The following is a 22,317-nucleotide window of genomic DNA, read 5'->3' on the forward strand; positions in this document are numbered from 1 at the left end:
CATACCACTGTCTCTGAATTGTAATGTATTACACTATCTTTGCGTTCCTTTCTGAGTTACTTTCACCAAAATAACCGCGGAAGAAAATAGAAACACTCAATTAAAAGTAGGCTACCTTATAATTGTATGGTATAGTTGGTTTCCGCCGCTGTTAAAATGTTATACTGTTACATATAGCAAGCCCAAACGTTAATTCCTGACATGTTATATCTGACAAATATACAAAACCATAGACAGACGTTCAGTGTGTTTATATCCCTGTACTGACACCTAACGCTAATTTTAAACCTGTTACAATTGTAATCTCTGTGGATGAGTGTCATGATGTTTGCAAAACAACAAGCTCCCCTCCTTAAGTGTTTTTTTGACAAGATGTCACTCTTTCAGCTTGATCCCTGACATCACCCCCCTCCCAAACCTCCCTTATCATTTGTGCTGCTTTCTACTAATACAGTATGATCAGAGTGTGTGTTGGTGTATTTTCACTTGTCTGGGTGCGCAGGGCCTGCATTAAGGTGTGTGTGTGTGTGTGTGTGTGTGTGTGAGAGAGAGAGAGCTCTGACTTATAGATAACTATTCTAAAAGCAGCCTCCACTACCTTTATTAATGTAATTGTAGACAGCGGGATGAGTCAAATGAGTCACTTTCTCCTTTAATTCAATTTTCAGTCTTGTCCCTGGAAGCTCAGATTAATCTGAGAGCTTTAGTCCTCCTCTTTTTCCTCTCTCTCTTTCCTTCCTCTCTCCTTCCTCTCTCTTTCTCATCAATACATACTCATACATAACCAAACGTTTAAGTAATTAAACCGCCACAACCGTAGGCTGTGGACTATAGGAGTTTAAGGGTGTGAAACATCCATCTTTTCTCTGCAGTGATGGGTCCCTTTACTCTCACACACTACAAAAAAAGAGATCAAAATTGCTTCATGAATATTTATAAGTGAAAAGCAGCAAGGATGAGAGTTTTAGATTTTCAAGACTTCATCATTGTAGTGTCAAATACTTGTCCTAGCGGTCTCCTCACAATGAATAAATTATCCTGCAGGGCCTAATAGTTAAATAACAAAGAACTTTTCTTTTTTTATCTCATCTGTTGTGCTAGGCTTGCACAAGATCTGACTGTGAAAGGCGGCAAAGTGAGCGATGTAGCAGTAAAGTGGGGGGTCTGACGCGGTAGAAAGTTGGTGGACATGTGGTGCTCTTTCTGTTTTAATGGATAGTTTTCTACTTTTTTTCAGTTGGTGATCTTGTGTGGTAAGTTGCTCTGTAGATTGACATGTAATTGCTGCAGGATAGATGGTAGTAATAAGGGTTCAGCCCTTGTTAGTACATACTGTATAAGTGGTGTGCCATATAACCTGTCCGATACTGGTTGTTTGAGGATGTTTTGAACACATAACATAAAAAAGTATTCTTGTTTTTATTTTTTTGTAATTCTTTTTAATTCTGAGAAAAATCCATACTGAGCACGACAGTTGAAAAATCAAGTGCTATCTAATAGGCAAAGTATGTAATGGTGTGTTACCGCCTGACTCAAAGCCGCCAACAAAAAGGGAGTTCTCACACAGATAATGTAACCAAAAAGAAGTTTATTCAACTAAATACCCTAATAACATAACTTAACCCAACATAAAGGTAACAGTGGGGTGTGTAAGTATAGAACACATCAGTGGTGTTTGCCATGCATGTATGAGAGAATGAATGAAGTGTGTTGTAAGATGCAACAAACCAAACAAAGAACAAAATGGTGGATGCTCCAGTAGGAGCAGCTGAGAGAGAATGAGACTCCCAGAAGTATAGGCCTTGATGCCCTCTGTAGACCACGTCCAGTTGGCCAGGTACAGACAACCCTCCCAACTCACCTCCCCGCCCACTCTCAACACCTGAAAACAAGAAGGAGCAGAACATGACAGGCCGGTGACACCTTTTCTAAATGACCTGAAAGCTAGTTCGGTATTTTTGCACTGCAATTTAATATTGCTTGTCAACCAACATACCAATAAGTTTTCTTCGATGGTGTATGATCGAATACTCAATTGGTGACACTAATTTTGGACGCCCACCATGAAACTGTTGTATATTTCTTATGTGCTGCCGAGTGAAAAATGTGTGTGAAGGATCCGCGTTTTAAAATGTGTAGCTTCTTTGCAAAAACATCTACATTTGAGGCATTTTCTATTGTCATGGCTACAACTTTGTGTTCTATCCTGTTCCTCTGGTCGTCCATCACAAGCTCATTGGTTTTGTTGATATTGAACGTCCCTATGTCCTCTGTACGCCTCTGTAAAAAGTCTCTATAAGAGATGACAGCATGTTTCTCACTGGAAATTATTCAATGGAATACATGTCAACAAAGTGATAACTTCAGTTTTGCAAAAAAATACACTTAATACATTTTATTAAATTCCTTCACTTCATATGATATATGAATTTGGACAGACATGGATGTAAATTGCAACTTGACTGGTTGGCGGACGCATACAACCGTAAGGCGGCAATTCTAGTTTTGTTAGAAGATGATTGTTGCTACTACTGACTAAATAAAATACAATATTACAATATCAATGCATATTTTTGTTTTATCTCAGTATAAATGGTCATCGCCTTGTATTCCCAGGATATCAAGACTGAACAAAAGCTACAACTCTGAGTGGTAAAGCTGCTCTAAAAGACTCTCAGGCTCCAGTTTCTCACAAGATGCAAAGTCAGTATTTTCTTTCCACTAAATGTTTGGGTCTGAAAAGGTCATTTTTCTTCATCTCGTTTGTTTAGTTGGCAGCTACACAAAATGTTGTTCAAATAGGGAGGAGAATAAGGACATGTTTGATTTACACATTCCACCTTGATAGCTGCTGCTCTTCACCTCCACTTAGCTTCCTCTCCTTTTTTGTCTAAATGTGGATGTCTCTACAACTAGAATTAGTTAAATGAATCTGAGTTGGATTGTCTTTCATCTTTTTACCCCCATGTATGTGTGGTAAACATAATTTCTTCCCATTTGAAACATTTTTGCACCAAACTGGAACTCTACTTTCTGTAGGCATTACAGCCTATGACAACCCAGTCAGTTGCAACCTGTGGGAGGCAGGAGTTGAACTGATGTAGATGTAGGGTTGTGATGTGGGAGGTAAACTGACTAATGTAGATACAGAAGTTGGTCACGTGGGAGGTGAACTAGTTACACATAACAGCTCATTTAACCCACAGGGTCCCCCCTGCTGCTCTCCCAGGAGGCCGTGCTCCAGATGGCCAGTGATTGCTTTCACACAGGCCAAAGAAAGCATCACCAACAGGCCCCGTTTAAACTCCCAGTGGGTGTTTGTCTGGTGCTGGCGGTGCGGGTATGTGTGCGTCTACAGTGTACTATATGTGGGGGCGCATAAAAAAACACACATTCAGTAATAAAATTGAAATTCAGTGTAGCTGTGAATAGATTTTAATTTCCCAGTGTAGTGGTGATTAAAATATTGACCAGTTACCAACCAGGAAACCCAAGGGTCTGTCATTTTTCCTCCATGCAGGACTTCATTGGTTGAGATCTTGAGAAGACAGATGACAGATGAGGTTCATTTAATTTAGGAAATATGACCACAACCATATGTATTGTTTCGATGATGAATCATTTTGGGGGTTTCAGATTCTGTGTGCAAACTTTTTTCCTCTTAACTGCTTTCCAGCCAAGGCATCAAGCCAAACACAATCTTAATTATGTAATTACTAGAAATTATATTGTTGCTCAATTCAATGCCTTGCTGAGTTTTTAGAAATTATACTGACCACTGTGGTGTCGAGGTTGTGTTGTCTTTGCATTAAAAGTCCCGAAAAGCTGGAATACTAAGTTGCACTACTCAATTTTTCATTGCAGCTTTAGGAACCAAAAGACTCCACTCGAATACCACTAAAGAAAGGCAAAAGGCTTGAAATCAAAACTTGTTAGAATTTGCCAATGATTATATACCACTATCATTTGTATGTAAAAATAGATCTGATTCTCCATTGTAGGATGAAGGGGATAATTTTGTAAAATATGGCTGAGGTCGTTTTGGTTTCACACTGCCTTTTTGCTCAAGTCTCCCAAGATTTGCTATTCTACTCACATGCAAACTGCTCGACAGTCAGTTCTCTTAATTTGACAGCATCTTTAACCAGTGGCAAAACATTTTATTTCACCGACATGTATGCATGTCCACAGCAGCCGTTTGTCTACTGGCAGAGTCCTCTGGGATTTTTTGGTTTATAGGTGAGGCAGTGCTACTGTCAGTATGTGACATGTTTGCTTAAGTGCATCACAGCACGTTTGAGTGGATTAGAGCCCTTTCTGCTCAGACTATGTCTACGGCTGCTCTGCACGTGAGCAGTAGGGAGTCTGGAGGAGTCGTGATTCCCATCTCAATGACAAGGGGGGGGGTGGATGGGTTGGAGCAGGACAAAGGCATGTGCAGAGCAGGGAAGTTGTAGCATACTGAGAAAGCGAGAACTGTTAAGCAAAAAATTAAACAGTGTGGGGCGTGAGGGAAGATAATGTTCCTACCCCCAGTACTGTAAAGCTGGTTTCTGAGCACATGTCACAGCTTCGTACCATGTTACATAGTCATTTTGTACTAGCAAGTATCAAATGTCATGCAACCTTGTGATTTCCAAGCACACATCAGGAAGACGGTTGCATCAGAAGCTCAACTTCATTGCCTCTGCACAAAACTGGTAAAAGTATACATGTGACCTTCAGATAGTAAAAGACCAGACCCAGTTGTAATCATGAACTTTTAACAAGCTTTTATTAAAAGGCTAAATCTGGCTGCCCGATCTATGGTCATCTCTCTGATGAGAAAGGAGCAGATATTCCCTGCTCGGTCAGCACCACCTCTCTGCTTGATACTACAGCCCTCTCACTTGAGGAGAGGGTTCTTGCAGACACGGCTCTTCCAGCAGACACTGCTCTTCCTGCAAGAAGAAAAGAAAGTGCAGGTTCACTTTCCATGTGAACAATCTCAAAAGATGAAAAGCATTTTGTAAATTACAACTACAAACATTAGTTAAAGTGCCTCCAAAGTAAGAAACTGCCTTCCCATTTGCACCAGTCAACTTTTCACCCCCACAAGATCAAAATGTATACACTCACCATGAGACGGCAACACAAGGCCAACAACTGCAGGGCCAAGTTATTTGGGGGCCTGCTGTGGCTTAGGAAGCTTTTAACAGGAATACCATTTCATGACAGAAATGGCATTTTGTTGTAGTAAAACCTGCTCTTGGAGAGCTACTACCACTTTTAGCTCTCCAGGAGCAGCGTTGTGACAAAGTATCAAAACTTTAGGGTACTTACGTTGCCGGTGGCATGGCTGTTCACAGGATTTTGTGCTGCTGGGATGACACACTGTCGTAGCACAATGGATGAACACCTGAAAAATTAAAAGTTGCATTTTATGTTGAGACTACACCAAGTAGTCTTATGGATTGATGTTATTGTACCACAAGTATCTTACCGCCTCTTGCTTTGTTGAAAAGGTGTTTTGGTCGACAAATGTGAACATTTTAATGATGAAACGTTTGTAGTGACTTGGGTATGTAAGCCCAGAGGAGCCATCCACAGGAACCACTGTGGTTAAATAACGGTCATCATGATAGGGACAACCATCAACCAGAAGGTCCCACTGTGGCAGGCTGAGGGGATTGGGTGCAGAGGTGGCCCAGCAGTGCTCCAGGTTCAGAATGAGGTTTGGATCAGACCTCTCCAAGATGTTCACCTCAACATACACAGGTTCTCGCAGCACTTTAGTGATTGGGTAGTCAACTTCAGTGTAGAAGGAGCTATACGCTGCCACTTCTGCAATCATTACATACATTTTAGGATGTCAAATTCTAAAACTAGCATCATTAAAAGGTTCTTGTGCCACTCACCTTCCACACACCCCTTTGAGCGACACTGCCCATTGCCCAGTCTGAGCTCCACTCTAAGAGGTCCTACAGCAGCGACCGGCACAGGTTGAGGAACAGCATTCACCTCCATAACGAGAACCTCTACAGCTGAGCCAGAATACTTACACTGAAACAACAACCTGTTTGAGCACAAATAAGTTGATATTTCAGTGGACCATAAACCCAATAAAATAAAAGGAGCTCAGTTTTACACTCACTCAAAATGGCTGTCCCTGGTGATTGAGCCTCTAGGTCCAATTCCCACTTCATACGAAGAAGACATGTGGTTCTCGTATGTCACGTAACTCTCATCCTCCTGCAGGAGGAAACCAATTTCTCATTTAGGAAATAAATATGGCAGACATTTTGTTTCAAGCCTAACAAATGTGAATTTTTGATAGGTTTACATCATTGTAGACTGAATTTGGGGCCAGGGTAACTCATGGCAGCCTCTTAATTTGACATTTAACAAAATAATTGCCACGGAACTTCACGCATAAGCTAAAGCAAAAACTGCACAAATCACCTTGAGTGTAGTACCACATGCAGTAACAGGAAACTGAAAGATGGCAAAAGCAGAGGTGACGGCCGCAGGGGTACAGGAGGGGTCGTTTGTTTCCAGCAGGCTGACTGACTCCACATCAATGTGGGGCAAAGTCGCATCTCGAGCCACGACTACCACAAACTGGCCATCCCTGGTGCACTGCACAGTCACTGATTGAGGAGAAAACAGATGAAAAAGTTGCAAATATTTTACCCTTTCCATGCAGCGTTTGAGAGGTACGGGAAACTAGTTCAGAGCACAAACCTGCTTTCCCATAGTAACACTGCCGCCTGTTAAAGCAGCAGTTGATCTTTCCACACTGTTCAGCAGTGATATCTTCAGCTCCACACTGGATCTTGTCAGCCTGCTCCACCTGGCATTTATCAAAGGGAGCAGCAGGTGGAGGAACCTTAAATGTTTGCTGAAGCCGCTGATCAGGAAGAGGAGGTTGGTTTTGCTGCTGAGACAACATCCACTGACGCTGGGCAGTAACATCACAAGCCACAACAACTACAACCATCACACCAAACAGCTTCTTGAAAAGCTCCATTATGGTACTAGAACTGCACCAAACCTGTAACGGTACACATGGCTCAGACGCAGGCTTTATACATGATCGATTATGTGTCGTTTGTTGAGAACTCCTTTCATCGTTAGGTGTCAATTGTGTGGCAGCCCTGCAGAGTTAATCAGCTGGGAGCTGGCAGGTGGGGCTCATTGTCTGCTCATCTCTCTGAAAAGAAGTCTGAGTGGATTTTTATTTCTAAAAAGGACTGAGCTGCAGGCAGTGAATTCGAATTCAACACCTGGCCCTGTTTACTCTGAATTTGAACCTTAGTGTGTTTACACAAGCCGACTATCTTTACTGTGACCCAACGCTGTATAATGACGTTTCTTTCACTGCCGTCCACTGCCTGCCACCTGCATAAAAGCTAATGGTTTAGTTTGATCGGTGGTCTCCATAAAGGTCAATCAGATCGGCCGATCAGATGACGCACTACTCCTGAGAAAAATTGTTACTACTACTGAAAAGATGTCTGCAGTGGTTGAAAGGACAATTTTTTTGATTTGAGCTATGACAAAAAGCTAAACAATTACTGATATATTCTCAAAACATGTGTGACTGTCATGTCAAGGCTTCTATTTTCAGTTCATTACAGCAGGAGGACAAGCCTGAGTTTTTTTTGTAATTTCTTTCAAAATAAGGCTTATTTTTTAAGCTCTAAGATGTTTAAGGTGTATTTCTAACAGAGGAAGTAGAATGTTGAACGTTTCCTGTCAAAAGAAAACAGTTGACAATGAACGATACATTATCTTCTGTTCATTTTAATACATGTTTATTGTTGTTAAGGCAATTCTTAAAATTTATATATGTCAAATATATGACATGACAAATAGAATGCTTCAAATAGACCCGGTGATCGGTGATTGGTGATCGGTATCAACCAATACTGCTTACAGCAATCAGTGATTGGCCCCAAAAATCCTGATCGAAGCACCCTTAATAAAAGCTGGTTTTTTTTGCTGTCTTTCATGCACACAGATGTATGGGCGGTACACCCAGGAGCTGGGTGTGTATGCCAAGGAGGAAGCAGCCCGCCTACGGGATGGGGGAGTGCGGGATGGTGGAGGACTGCGGAGGAACACCAGTGTTCGCAGTCGTGCTGCAGATCTGCTGGATTATGAGAAAGAGCCCTGTGCAAAGTGCCATTGTAAGTGTTTAAAGTCTAAATCGTCTTAATAGTGTTCTTGCAGGGACAAAGTTTGCAGGTTGTGTAGTGCTCATATTGGGAATGCCAGACCAAAGGGTGTGTGTGTGTGTGCGTGCGTGCGTGCGTGTGTGTGACACAAGGGAGCAGGAGAGGATGTGAACACAACGGATCTGAGCAATGACCTCCAGCCAACAAGGGCTGTCTCAATGTTAAACAAAGACTGCCCCCTCTGCTGGCTGCCAGTGAACCACCTTATACACATCTGTGTGTTTGTGTAACTATGGACAGATATTTGCTTTGGGGTGTGTGTATTTTTGTGAGAACTCTGATCTGAACTGTCAGATTATTTTATGTCTAGTCTTCCCTGCTGACTCCATATTACGGACTGGCACCAGATGAGAGCTCTACTTTAGTCTGAACTCCACAATACAGGTTTCTGTGTGTGTGTGTGTGTGTGTGCGTCTGTGCGTGTTTGTGTGCGTGCATTTTGTGTGTGTGTAAGTTTTCTTCAGTGTCAATGTCATACAGGGATAATGTAGGTGTTTTGTACATATATTGGCATACTTTCATGGTGCCAAAATGTAAACAAAGCTTAGAAATTGGCTCAAGTTTTAGCTTGTGGTGTTACTCATTGAATCCACGATGACAATACACTTCCTGTTTACATTCCCTAAGGTACGGCAAATGTATTGCTTACTTAACTCTCTCTTGGGGGGCCACAGACGTGAACCTGTCCCGGCCAGGTTAGTTGCACCCCCAGATTTAGTTGAACTGACCTTTTTAGAAATGGAAATCCACACATAAAGTCTTAAAACCTGATTAGATAAACTCAGTAAGATAGAAATCCTGTTTGTTTTGACATGTGTTTCCACAAGTGAGCCAGTGTAGCTTTGTTCCATAAGCCTGTTCTGCCTCTTTGTCCTGGTGACTAGTGATCAGATTAAAGCTCAATATATTGCACCACAGGAGCAAGCTACTCTTTGTCAGCCTAGCCTTGCTCGCTCGCTGTAATGGAAGCCATTTAAAACAATCACTCTCAGATCAGGAGCCAGCCAGAGTGATTTGTGTGCTTGCTGTCTGTGTGCTGTGTGCTCGTAGATCAAGCTATGTTTGTATTTTTAGCCTTGTCTTTAGATAGACACTCAGGCTGGACAGGTTCTGCTGTTTCCCTGTTAGGTAATCTGTAGAAGGAGAGAACCTTCAAATTTGGTGGATGTGGGAGTTTTAGTGTTTTCCTCTCATGATGTATCTGTGTGGGAACATCATCTCTGTGGATGATGGACTTTGAGTGTGCCTCGGTTCAGATCAGTAACTGGAGCTACAGCTTTTGAACAAGGCAGCCTACACATGCAGCCAAGGGCTCTGCTACTGGTCGGGATGAAGAGCGGGAAATATGTACTGCCTCACTGTGTTTATTTTGACTCGGAGTGATCTCTCTGGGATTATATAGCATCATTATGTCACATTATTGCAAGTACTATTTTTAGTAGATTTTGTCATTTTTAGATCTATTCCTGAATTACATATAGTTGGCTTCAGGTGATGCAATGCGGAACCAGCAGAGTTAGAGGAAATGTCTGGCGTTGGGTGTGATTTTTTATTTATTTTTTTATAACGGGATCAGGAGAAGACATCTGCGATTGCCACTGAGCCTGCGGATGTTAGAGTGAGCCAAGATGCACACGGAAGTATGTGGCTTTGCAGGTGCCATACGAGGCGTGAGTGTGCGTGTGTGTGTGTGTGTGTGTGTGTGTGTGTGTGTCCAATGAACTGTGAAATAAACATTATAGATCCCGTGAAGAACATGGCAGTCTGATCTGCACAGATAAATGAATGCTTAAATATTTCTCTCTGACATTGGTGTATCCATTATGTGATGGCTTTGTCTGCACATGAGTGCGGGTGTATGTGTGTGTTCTCTGTTGGCAACTTTCCATCCAGCAGGTGGCCTGGCCAGTGAGCTCGCCCCATCATGCACACAGGAGACTCAGCATTGCCCCGTGACCCAAATTCCTGCACCAGAAAGACTGTTGCAATGTCATTTAGTCTATTGTTTATGATTGTCTGGACAGTAGCAATGACATTCAAACAACAATAAATGTTTGTAAACACGATCATGAAGGAGAAGTACTACTTCTTTTCCAATTGTACAAGCAACATAGTCATAAATGTGACTTATTGTAGAACATTACAATTAAAACAAGCAAAGGAAAAGGGCAATAACAATGTCTCTGTTCATTCTTTCATGTTATATGTTTTTGATTTTTTGAAATAGTTTGGAGCCATTCTTTAATTTTTAAAACTTCTTGAAACTTTCCACAAGTAAAATATCCAGATGAAATAGTTTTAAAGGGGAACTCAATTCAGCCATAAAAGATAAGTCTGTCCATGTTCTTTCCTTTTCTTATTGCCAACAGATCCTTTAAAGAAAAATCCCTCTATGACTTCCATACCTTGTCTGTGGCTATATGACGTCAAAGGGGGAGCGTAAAATAGGAATTATGGATCTGGTAAATGTGTTAGTAGCATATATTTAGCTTCTCTTGGGACTGCACATCTATGAATGCTCTGAATTCTGAAGTGAATTCCAGGTTTTGAGAGAGGAAATGAGTCCAGTGATGCTTCTTTTAGCTGACCTAGCTTAGAGTTATAGATTAAAATGTAATGGTAGAATTTACAACCATGACCCAATTGTGTTTTGTCTCTTTATTTTTTGTATTTTAGGTGGATGAAGCGATGCTCACATTCAACATATTCACCACATTATAACCTCCAGTTTGTTATTATTATTTTAGCTGCTCACTCACTTCGGTTAAATAGAAATCTCTCTGTCCAATCTAATAATTGTATGTATAATATACGATTCTACAATTAGTTTTTCATGTGAAATTAGATCCTTTATTGACACAGCATGAGAATAATTGTTTTTTTCTTTTGTGTTTAGGAAATTTCAACTAATCCAGAATGATGTTACCAGAGTAGAATACAACAGAATAGACATTATTTTGATGAATCTGTGCCAATGAATTGTCATTCAATGGTTCTTTTACAGAGTCACACCAACAAATATATTTCTTCTGTCTCTTTTCACACTATGCATCCGATTTTACTTTTGCTTTTCATCTGTCCCTTCCTGTCTCTGTGTCCTCAGTGTGTGCGTCCCGCTGCCAGAAGTTCCTGATCTCGCGGGTGGGGGAGGACTGGATCTTCCTCATTCTGCTGGGGCTTCTCATGGCTCTTGTCAGCTGGGTCATGGACTACGCCATTGCCTTCTGCCAAGAAGGTAGGAAAGAGACAGAGAGCCAGAATAAGAAAAGAAAGAGCTACTGTAGAAAGACAGGTGGATAGATCGACGGTGAATAAAGGGCAGCAAAGTATTAACCCAGGCCGTGTCAGGTGTGAAGATGGTTGTTATACTAATAACTGGCATTCTGCTGCATTTGTATTGTGCTAGTAAACTGTTTTTAATTAAAGCAGTTTATTACTATTCAGATAACTTTAAGTGCCTCTGTCTCACATCAATAATATATCTGTAAATAATGAAAGGATTATCACAACTGTGAGTTTTTTGAAGACTGAATGTACACCCCTAAAGACACTGTAGAAGCAGGTATACACCCTAGATTTCCGAAACCTCAGTTACTTTTCACCACTGGGTAAACACAGTTTTTTTTTAATGTCACTTTAAACTTCTACTTCAGTACAATTTAAAGGCAAATATATTTATTTGACAGGTATTAGTTTAAAAAAAAACCGTTTTTTAACATAAAACACATTTTACACAAAACATAAGCTTATCAAAAAACAAACCAAAGCCAAATATCCAATATTTCACATAAAAGCAAAAGGCTATGCGGCCTAAATGAGTAAAATTCTGCCGATTTTCAGGCGGCAACGGGGCAATCCCGGAAGTGGAACGACAAAGGATATAGACTGCAACCCACTTGACTAAACTAGAAATTAGTTAAAAAGAGTTATAGAATGGATAGTACTAGATCCACCCAACCCGCTGTACTAGAATTGCTATTTACACCTTGTTGTATAATCAGCAATTTGTATGTGTAAAGACTAGCATACTTATTAAAGGTTCCATTGCATGAAAACTTCACTTTATGAGGTTTTTATTGCATTGATACGCATTCCCCCAGCTTGCCCGCCTGTCCCCCAGTGGCTAGAAATGGCAATAGACGGGCCGATCTGGAATCTTGCACCTTATAAGGTCATAAGGGGCAAGGTTACCTCTCCTTTCTCTGCTTTGCCCGCCAAAACAATTTGGCCCACACATGAGAGAGAGACATCAAGGCTTTTGAACAAGCAAAGTGGCACTTATTTGTACTTTTGCTACTTTTTTACTAAAGGGTACTTCTTCTTGGATTGGCCTAACCAACGTAAGAGTGGTGTTTTCTCATTTATCTACTATGGGGTGTGATAGAGAATTCATTTTTATAAAGTCTTTTATTGCTTATTTCTTTGTAGTTGTTTCTTAATTAGTATAACGTTCCTACTTAGTATAACTTTCATGCTTATTATTATTATATGCACATTTAACAATACCATGTTTCTTTCAAGCCGTGTCTGTGTTTCTTCAGTCGCTGCTGCCTAAACAAAAGGCAATAAATGTCCCGCTGTTTGCATATCACAGAAGATAACAAGAGCCTTAGATCTGAGGTACATGCCAGCCCAGGGTCTCTGGCGTAGGCATTAGACCCCTCCTTACTGTGTGTGTGTGTTTGAATAAAGGGACAGAGCTGCAGAGAAATTGTTGAAGTTTCCACTAGAGCTGCGCTGCGGAAAGGCTGCTCTCGTGGTAGCTTCCCTTTTGCAACTGTCAATTAACTGCTCATTTGCCTTCTGAGTCTCGTTTTCTTGCTTGACCGTCATTATTTAGTAAGGTAAAGTGTTATGAACCTGACAGGGTGTGTTTCAGAAAAACTGCTTTTAGGTGTGAAAATGGCCTAATGGAGAAAAAAAGATGCATTATGAAACGCTTCCTCTAATGTGTTGGTCTGTATCTGTATGTCTTGTAATGTGTTGTCAAATAAAGAAGAGGAGGCTAAGGAAGCTGCTACAAGTACAGACAAATACATGAATCAGGCAGAGATGGGAGGTCAAAGGGTGGGAATGAAGTAGGCATGGGTATCGCCATTGATTTTCCAAATCCATTTGATTTTTAATTCACAAGGTCCTGATTTGATTACAAAGGAATTGGGTGAATATATTCACAACCGATAAATATGTTAAGATGGGCAAAACTATATTGTTTTGAATTTAAATGCATGGTACTGAGATGAAGTTACGTGTATGTGTTTGTGCGTGTGTGTGTGTGTGTGTGTGTGTGTGTGTGTGTGCAGCACAGAAGTGGATGTATAGTGGACTGGACAGTAACATGCTTCTGCAGTACATCGCCTGGGTCACCTACCCTGTAGTGCTCATCACTTTCTCAGCAGGATTCACACAGATTCTGGCCCCCCAGGCTGTGGGTAAGACGCACATACACACTTACACACACTTGAACAAGTCATGCATAAACATATGTATTCAAATGTTCTGACATATTTCTGTGTTGGAATATTGTAATTTACTCTATAATGCACCATAAGGCCTCCAAGGACATATGCTGTAGGTGTCTAGAGGTCACGTCTGTGGAAAATCCATACAATATCCCTCTGATGAGATGTGCATACAGAATACTATATGATAATCAATCAGCTTTTCCCCTCACCCACCTCCCCCGCTCTTCATTTATTCCCCCCATCCCACTCTCTGTAATTACTTTTCTTTCATCTAATCCTTTCTCTCCATTCCATCACCACATCCCACCTGGCATCTCTTCCTTTGTAATTACCCAGGTTCAGGTATTCCTGAGATGAAGACAATACTGAGGGGGGTTGTCCTGAAAGAATACCTGACGTTCAAGACATTTGTGGCCAAAGTCATCGGCCTGACCTGTGCTCTGGGCAGTGGGATGCCCCTGGGGAAGGAGGTAGAGGGTTTCTTTTTCCTTCATCTCTTACCATCACAGTCTTCTTGGCTAGACTAATGACACATGACAGATTGCTTGACAGTTTTTGAAGTTTCCTGTTGGTAAGGATATAATCACTTTGCTTCTTCTAATCTCATTAAAGTTGCGGCTGCAAAAATAAAATAAGAAAGTGATTTACTGCTAATGACACTCGCATTTTCCTATTTGGGGGGTTGTAAAGTTGTTTTTAATTTGACTCTGAGTAGGCTTTAATCGTGCAAGGTTTATGCCCCTGAACCTGAGTGCAGCACGCTCTACTAAAATGTGCTTTTAATCATATCCTGTCTACTTACATTCTGATTTCTCTTCATCCTTCTTCTTAGGGACCCTTCGTTCATGTTGCCAGTCTGTGCGCTGCTCTCTTGAGCAAATTCATGGCTCCTCTTTTTGGTGGGATTTACATGGTGAGGATAGTAACCATTTAAAGAAGGAATGCCAATATACTGAAGTACAGATTTTAACCTGTTTGAGTTTTTGAACTTTTAAAAGAGACCTATTACCGGGATACACTGTTTACATGTTCTACCGCATCGGGCTATGTGCTAGATCACACCCAATACACGTGTTGACGTCAACCCTTGGGCTTCCCTTCCTGTCCGTCATTGCAGCCGAAGACTGACTGTTGCGGCGTATAGTGGCACTTTCTTTGTGAGAAATCACCAATAAAGCCTTCTAAACCAAAAACTGCACAACCTGACACATTTGAGCAGGAATGTGATCCGAAATTGTCAAGAAAGTAAAATCTGCAACCAAGATTACAGGTTTCCCTGAAGTAAGCATGTAGCTACAGAAACGTGCCTGTTCAGAGCAGATGACCATTTAGACAACGGGCTCGGTGTGCCTTTTTAAGCCAGTTGTCTATATATGGTCCTCTGCTCCAAATAGAGATATTAGAGATTAAATCATTGACGTTTTTTAATAGCTGGTGCTCTCTCTACACTTAGATATTTAAAAAATATTGATCACGTTTATGTTAGGTCCTGTTGACAAAACAAATGCAAAATATCTTCAAACACTGCACAACACCTCCAACAAATCCAACATCACATTACAGATTTCAGATTTAAAGAAATATTTGACTATATATATGACTATATTATGAAATTCTGCTTTATGGCCAAAAGTGAAAAGAGAAGGTTGATACCACTTTCGTGTTCAATGTTTTGAGTTCCACAACAATCCTGTTTTATGTATCTGTGTACATATAATAGCTGATTAACTTGTCTGTTGTCCTTAAAAAAAATATATACAACAAATATACCGCTTTAATTAGCATAATGCATGTTATGCATATGAAACTCGCAAGGCAGCGGGCCGTGACTATACCAGGGTGGCCGTCGCCACTGGTGACTATGTACTTTACAACACAGTTTTTTTTGCATGGCCACGTCCCCATAATCTGCCCTTCTACTACTGCGTCATGATTTTTCAGAGACAGAGCCAAAACGTTTTGACAAAAAAAACTTTTGAATTTGAAAGATTTATTTAAAGGCATTTTTGGTCCATTTGAAAGTGTGAAAGTATAGAGAGGCCACACACACACACACACACACAATATCAGATATTCCTTGTCATGAAGTTTTACTTGACTTTCTGCCGTTCCCCAGGACACACTCTCACCTCCACTCATGTGAGACCACACCCTGGGCTTCTGTCGATTTCTGCTGTGGAAAGGGTGCAATGCTTCTCCTCCATGTTCTAGCAGCACCAGCATCACCATCAATACGGAGGATGATAGACTGCAGTGATGACATCGCAGTTAGACAGGCTGAAATAGTCCAGGTGTCGACTGTGCAGCTATTAAACATAACCATTTGGGGAAAATGTTAATTCAGTTCACTGCTGAATCAAGACTGTGCGGAAGCTCAGCCGCTTGTTCTGATTTTGTGTGGTTTGGATAATAAGTTGGATGTCTTCCAGGAGCAGAAATAGAAGGTAACCTCTGCACTTGTACAGATCGCACTCACACACATTTGTCTTATTTTTTTTCTTCCACTTTCTCTGCTAAAGGAAGAGCCCTTTGAGGGAAGCAAGGTATGAAATGCACGCGTCAGATAATTTTCTTTTTTGGCAATTCCATCAACATTAGTAATCCATGCTGTCCATTTCAGAAGCAGAGTTATATTGATGCTTTTCCATTGATCTCCCGATTCTGTTCAGCAAACCATTACAGCGAGTTATTGTCAATCCTGGGTTTTCAATTATCGCCTCCCATAGCTCACCACTCATATGTAATCTCGTCCAATGTCAAAAGATACAGCAGCAGCTAAAACTGTTGCATTTGTAAACCGTTTGGTTTATCATGAGACAGACATTTGTTGTATTGTGTTTTTGTGGCATTTGCACGTACAACTAACCCTAACACCTGGAATTTGATAGTTTGGGTGTGTATTTGCTTGAATGCACGGCTGTGTTTGTGTGGTGTGTGTGTGTTTGTGTTGTGTGTGTGTGTGTGTGTGTGTGTGTGTGTGTGTATCTGACTCTTTTCGGACAGAACGAGCTGAGGAACACAGAGATGCTGTCTGCTGCCTGTGCAGTCGGTGTGGGCTGCTGCTTCGCTGCCCCCATTGGAGGTAAGACAACATAGCTGCAGCCTCAGATTGAATGGTGTCTAGTTATGGTTAAATTCTGTCTAGTCATGGTTAAATGCTGTCTAGTTATGGTAGATAATTACGGGAGCAGATTAAATGAGAAAAATATTTACCCCGCTAGCAGGAAAGCAGTTGCAAATCTTGGTCTGTCTGTCCATTTCTTTGTATCAGAGCAACATACTGTGTCTCAGCAGCTATTGGCAACAATTGAAATGACATTTTGAATGAATAGTGTTGGGTCTAAATCCTGCTCCATTCTCAGGGTTCATTCAATTAGTAGTCAAAATCTCAGATGTTGATGTGAATCCATTTATTACATAGGATATCCTGAGACAAAGTTACCTGGATCAAGGTGACTCTTTGGCTCTTACACGCCCAGCTATATCTCACAAAAGGGTGGGGTCTTTAGACCACAGGGATGTCTTTGTGTGCTTATCCGTTACCTTTCAGTTGGAATGTGACTTAAGGTTTATGACTCTAAGTTTAGGAAAAAGTCAGTGGGGGTAAGAGGTTGAAACCAGACTAAGGGAGCATCCCTAACAATCAATTCTACTTCTGACACATTTAGGAGAGCTGGATTATGACAAAATGTAGCAGAACATCTTATATTTTGAAACAGAAGTATTGCAAAACAACTTAATATAAAAAACAACTAACTATATACTTATAACAACAAACTTAATGCATGACCAACATGTCTTCATTTATGTCGAAATAATGCTTTTACCTTTTAGCTTGAATGTATAATGCTAATCACACACAATGTTTAAGCACATATAACATTTTTAAATCCCAACAATAGTCACGTCAAAGGATGTTTCCAATTGTTTTACGTGACCCTGTAACCTTTCCTTTGGAGCCAGGGTCAGTTCAAAATGTACCCTTTCATCCAAAGTTAGATCCACGTCTAGAAATTTAGAAAAAAAAAAAAAAAACTCTGTAGATGGAGTTGCCAACTTGCCTTTTCATGGTCACTTCCCATACATCACTGTATGTATTTAATGTCTTGTGTCTGTCCATGTATGTATCATATTATATGTATTTTTATGTGGCCACCTTTTGGCTAAGATAAATTTCCCTTTGGACAAATAAACAATTTCTTGAAATAAGTCTTTGAGTGGGAATGGCCTAAAAATGTGTGTGTGTGTGTGTGTGTGTGTGTGTGTGTGTGTGTGTGTGTGTGTGTGTGTGTGCGTGTGTGCGTGTGCGTGTGTGTGCGTGTGTGTGTGTGGTGCAGGGGTGCTGTTCAGTATTGAGGTCACTTCCACGTTTTTTGCGGTGAGGAACTACTGGAGGGGCTTCTTTGCAGCCACCTTCAGTGCCTTCATATTCAGAGTGCTGGCGGTGTGGAACCAGGAGGAAGGTAAGGGAGAATTTTTTATGTAGCAAAGTCCTTATTCGACATTCGTGTAGCAGTTTTTTTTTCGTTTGTGTAACTCTGTGTGTGACTTTGCTATGGTGTTTTTTTTTTTTCCGAGTTTTCTTAATTGATAATAAATAAGATCTCATAAAATTAGAACTGGAAAAAGCTTTAGGTAGTAATTTCATCATACCTTTTATTATTAATCCCTTTGAAGGAAATGGTCCATTATTATTATTTGTAGAATTTAACATCACATAATGTTTGATTCTGTATTTATAAGCAGATATTTTAATACAAACAATATAATATATATACCAATATAAGCATTTTGTACTAGTGTCCAGTTTCTTTTAAAGGTCAGTGTAATATATGTGCATATGTGCATCCTCTGTGTCTACACACAATGACAACAATCTTCTTTTTCCTCAGAGACCATCACTGCTCTTTTTAAGACCCGTTTCCGTCTTGACTTTCCGTTTGATCTTCAGGAGCTGCCGGCGTTCGCCATCCTTGGGTGAGTGTGTTTCTCTGGAGTGACGCAACGTTTAACTGAATCCTGATCCCAGAGCAGTTTGGGGCCTCAGTTACTGGAGAGATCATTGTCTGTAGTCTCCTCCCGGTCACATTCACATTCCTGCTGAGAATGTGAAGGTTAATTTGTATTCGATGAACCGGGCATGAAATTGAAATTGAGACTGTATCCACATCAGCACGTGCCAAATTTGATTAGTTTGATGCCAAAACGTTTTTAAAGAGAAAAATATGAACCTAATATCGGTTGGCTTCCTTTTAAAAAGCTCCAGAAAAGTGACTTAACCAAGTGCAATCAAATTGTATTTCAGAGGCAGTGTCATTACTTTTCAGTTTTGTCCCTGGATGCTCTCCTGTATCACCTTCATTAGACTGAATGAAAACGCCAGGTGTGTCTTTGTCTCTCTGAAGGATTGCCTGTGGTTTTGGTGGCGCTCTGTTTGTCTACCTGAACCGGCTGATTGTGGAGTGCATGAGGAAGCAGAAGACTATTAACAAGTTCTTGCTGAGGAAGTGAGTATCTTATTCCTGATGTTACAGAGAACATTTTTGGAAATGCACTTATTTGCGTTCTTGACGATAGCTGGGTGAAGGATCGATACCACTCTCGTGTGAATCTTCTCATCTAACTCTTTGCAAGAAAGTGAACATGTGTATTTCCCCAAATATTGTATTTCTCCTTTCAAATCCCAGCAAATATACAAAATGCATCTTGAAAAGCCTGATTTTAATCAGTTAAACTGTAAATAGACCCAAGAAAGGACAAAATCCTGCTTATGTGCCCCTAAACTTGGTTTTGCTTATATCACAATGTTAATGTAGTATTGAGATGTAGGGGATGTCCTTATATGAGTTGGCTCAGTTTCACACATTACACAGAGCTATTTCTAGTTCTTCCATTCTCACCACCAAGAAATCAAACATGCACATATGGTGTGACAAGCACACCCATTAATGACCCCACAGTCCATCTCTTCCTATCAGGCGTCTGGTGTATCCCGCTCTCGTCACCCTGCTGATCTCCACTCTCACGTTCCCTCCGGGCTTCGGGCAATTCATGGCGGGACAGGTGAGAAAATACTTTCACACTTCTAAGAAAGCACGAATGCCAGCCTTGACTGTTTTTTCATGATTGATGGTAATTTTAAATGAAGTTAGTGTTGGTTGTGGGTTATTTTGTGCTCCTCTTATTCTATACTTCAAGCATAAACTGTTCAATAGCTGTGTTTTTTTCCTGATATGGATTACTATAATGATGAAGCAAAGTTAAAACAAGTGTTTTTTGTTGTTGCTTTTGAACAAATGCAAACAACAGAAAACCGATGTTTTTTGTCTTAGTATCATTTTAAATTTAGGCTTTTCTGTGTGTGCTTCTTCATTGATGAATGTTGGGAGTTGCTTAATAAAAAACTTGCCAGATGCAATGCTGCCAAACAACAATAGACACCTCTGGTTGCGGTTACTTTACTGTACTGCCACCGGAAAACGTCTGACAATTGAAATGTAGTTTGAGCTTTTTTAGCAATGCTGCAGAGAAAACCCTTTTAGTGCAGGTGTTGCACAATCGTTCTGCATAACAAGCCATTTCCATTGGTACTTAGCTTTTCAGACTGTCAAAACAAGATAAAAACATCTGCTAATGATTGAGAGAATAACTTGACCGAGAGGGAAAAAGTATTGTCAAAATCCTGAAACAAAACAGAATCATAAAAGTTGCTGAACTGGCATAAAACAAATACACTTTTTTGTTCATTTTGTGTTTCTAGACAGTAGTGGAAACCGTTGAAGTTGTAAAGCAGGGGAAATGAATTTAATCTCATAGCAGTTCTTTTTTTGCAGGGTACAGATTTAGTTCAATGTACTTTATTTCACCCTGGTAATCCACTCAGTATCATTAACGCTATCATTAATGGAGTCCTGGGATTTTTGAAAACAAACTATAATAAAACAGTTAAAACATATCAAGTATCAAATGCAGCATTTTTGGCTGCTGGGATTTCCAGCAGATGTAGATCCCAACACAGCCTTTGCTGGAGACCTTTTAAGGCCTCCTGCACAGGTCTGTCAGCCATGGTAAAAGAAGAAACAGACCTTCACATAGCCTTTCCTTTTCTCATGTCGACCTGTCAGCTGACGCAGCACGAGTCTCTGGTCGCACTGTTTGACAACCGCACGTGGTGCCGCCACGGCGTGGCGGAGGAGTTTGACTACAACAGCCACCACCACGCCTGGAAACACCCACAGGTCAACGTCTTCATCACACTCATCCTCTTCATCATCATGAAGGTAGGCCTTCGACATAATTCTGTCTAGAAAATGTGTAGGATTTGATGACTGACCATGATTCATCACTTGTCTCTCTGTTTCAGTTCTGGATGTCTGCCGTGGCCACCACCATGCCGGTTCCATGCGGGGCCTTCATGCCAGTTTTTCTTATAGGTGAATCATTTTTTTTTCTTTTTCTAATGTTTCTACTGCAATGTAAAGAACCACTTTTAATAAATCCTTCCTCTCTTTGTGTGACCGACAGGTGCGGGATTTGGCAGACTTGTTGGAGAGGTCATGGCAACCATGTTTCCTGATGGCATACATGCTGACGGCAGTGTGTATCCCATAGTTCCCGGCGGTTACGCTGTAGTTGGTGAGTTCTTTTTTTTTTCTTTTTCTTTTTACACACTGTGCTTTAAATCACCATTCTGTATCTAATTTGCCTTGTTAACTGATTCTCTGGCCAATTTTCACTTTTCCTTTCTCCTGTGTGATTGAAACCGTCCCCGCTGCAAAGCTGCAGCCATTTCCATCACTTCATACCAGCTTATAGAATGTGACTGATGAAAACTGATTCCATTTAAGCTGAATAATACATTTTGAACCGAAGTAAAATAGAAAATTGTTCGTGGTCATGACTCACTGGTAAAGGTGGCGCTAAATGTTATGTATTAGAATGGCTTCTTGCAGGAAACTCTTCTCTGATTAATAACACACAGATAGCTTGCACATTTATCTAACTCTAATTTTTTAATTTCTGTTTAAAAAGATGCCTGGTCACACACTAAAACCGCCTCTATTAACTAAATGAATTCCTTTAAATCCCTCCTACACAGGTGCTGCAGCGTTGTCTGGAGCAGTCACCCACACTGTGTCCACGGCCGTCATAGTGTTTGAGCTGACTGGTCAGATCTCCCACATCCTGCCTGTGATGATCGCTGTGATCCTGGCCAACGCCGTGGCCCAGTCGCTCCAACCGTCACTGTACGACTCCATCATCCGCATCAAGAAACTCCCTTATCTACCTGAGCTGGGCATGGGACATCACGAGTGAGACTTAGTTTGCAGATTTCCAATGGAGTTGTACCTTTTTTATATTTGTTATTCTTGATTCTGATTCTGTGCCTTTGTTTTTTTATATCTCCTCTGCCTTTCATTTCTTTCCCTCTCCTGTATACACATCTCTCATGCTCCCTCTTCTCATCACTTCCTCCCCTTTTCCATCTTTCAGGAAGTACAATATCCGAGTGGAGGACATTATGGTCAGGGACGTGCGCTACATCACTCTTATCTCTTGCTATCGAGACCTGCAGGAGATGCTGCTGACTGGTCACCTCAAAACACTGGCCCTGGTTGAGTCCAGTGGTAAGG

The 22,317-nt window shown here is 40.9% G+C and overlaps 2 protein-coding genes across 8 annotated transcripts in view; one reads left to right on the forward strand and one right to left on the reverse strand.

The window, feature by feature from the left end:
• Positions 1-22,317, forward strand: part of clcn2a (chloride channel, voltage-sensitive 2a) — a 40,361-nt gene that overhangs the window by 10,295 nt on the left and 7,749 nt on the right. For 5 of the 7 annotated variants that reach the window (XM_034887216.1, XM_034887213.1, XM_034887217.1 and 2 more), the window contains exons 2-17: positions 8,003-8,171; positions 11,323-11,454; positions 13,523-13,651; positions 14,021-14,154; positions 14,517-14,597; positions 16,204-16,227; positions 16,688-16,766; positions 18,022-18,147; positions 18,577-18,661; positions 19,090-19,191; positions 19,645-19,747; positions 20,809-20,964; positions 21,048-21,117; positions 21,209-21,319; positions 21,783-21,996; positions 22,178-22,311. In XM_034887216.1, the coding sequence (XP_034743107.1) occupies positions 8,003-8,171; positions 11,323-11,454; positions 13,523-13,651; positions 14,021-14,154; positions 14,517-14,597; positions 16,204-16,227; positions 16,688-16,766; positions 18,022-18,147; positions 18,577-18,661; positions 19,090-19,191; positions 19,645-19,747; positions 20,809-20,964; positions 21,048-21,117; positions 21,209-21,319; positions 21,783-21,996; positions 22,178-22,311 (1,849 nt within the window). Of the gene's footprint in view, positions 1-8,002; positions 8,172-11,322; positions 11,455-13,522; positions 13,652-14,020; positions 14,155-14,516; positions 14,598-16,203; positions 16,228-16,687; positions 16,767-18,021; positions 18,148-18,576; positions 18,662-19,089; positions 19,192-19,644; positions 19,748-20,808; positions 20,965-21,047; positions 21,118-21,208; positions 21,320-21,782; positions 21,997-22,177; positions 22,312-22,317 lie in introns of those variants that run through there. The other 2 variants (XM_034887215.1, XM_034887220.1) reach the window with 2 other exon arrangements.
• LOC117953846 (zona pellucida sperm-binding protein 4-like) lies at positions 4,747-7,073 on the reverse strand. The gene is made up of 7 exons (XM_034887233.1): positions 6,724-7,073; positions 6,442-6,629; positions 6,134-6,231; positions 5,898-6,055; positions 5,483-5,823; positions 5,323-5,398; positions 4,747-4,940 (listed from the first exon to the last, which is right to left on the reverse strand). The coding sequence occupies exons 1-7, from the start codon at positions 7,007-7,009 to the stop codon at positions 4,810-4,812; spliced, it is 1,278 nt and encodes a 425-aa protein (XP_034743124.1). The 5' UTR covers positions 7,010-7,073; the 3' UTR covers positions 4,747-4,809.

The sequence above is a fragment of the Etheostoma cragini genome, chromosome 12 (genome assembly GCF_013103735.1).
Source record: "Etheostoma cragini isolate CJK2018 chromosome 12, CSU_Ecrag_1.0, whole genome shotgun sequence".
Lineage (NCBI taxonomy): Eukaryota > Metazoa > Chordata > Actinopteri > Perciformes > Percidae > Etheostoma > Etheostoma cragini.

Excerpts from the sequence above, each read along its gene's own strand:
- LOC117953846 (XM_034887233.1), bottom strand. The coding sequence starts at position 7,009 with ATGGAGCTTTTCAAGAAGCTGTTTGGTGTGATGGTTGTAGTTGTTGTG. Across the intron at positions 6,056-6,133 it reads ACCAGGGACAGCCATTTTGA|GTTGTTGTTTCAGTGTAAGT; the intron begins GTGAGTGTAAAA and ends GTGCTCAAACAG. Across the intron at positions 4,941-5,322 it reads ACAGCCATGCCACCGGCAAC|GAAGAGCAGTGTCTGCTGGA; the intron begins GTAAGTACCCTA and ends TTCTTCTTGCAG.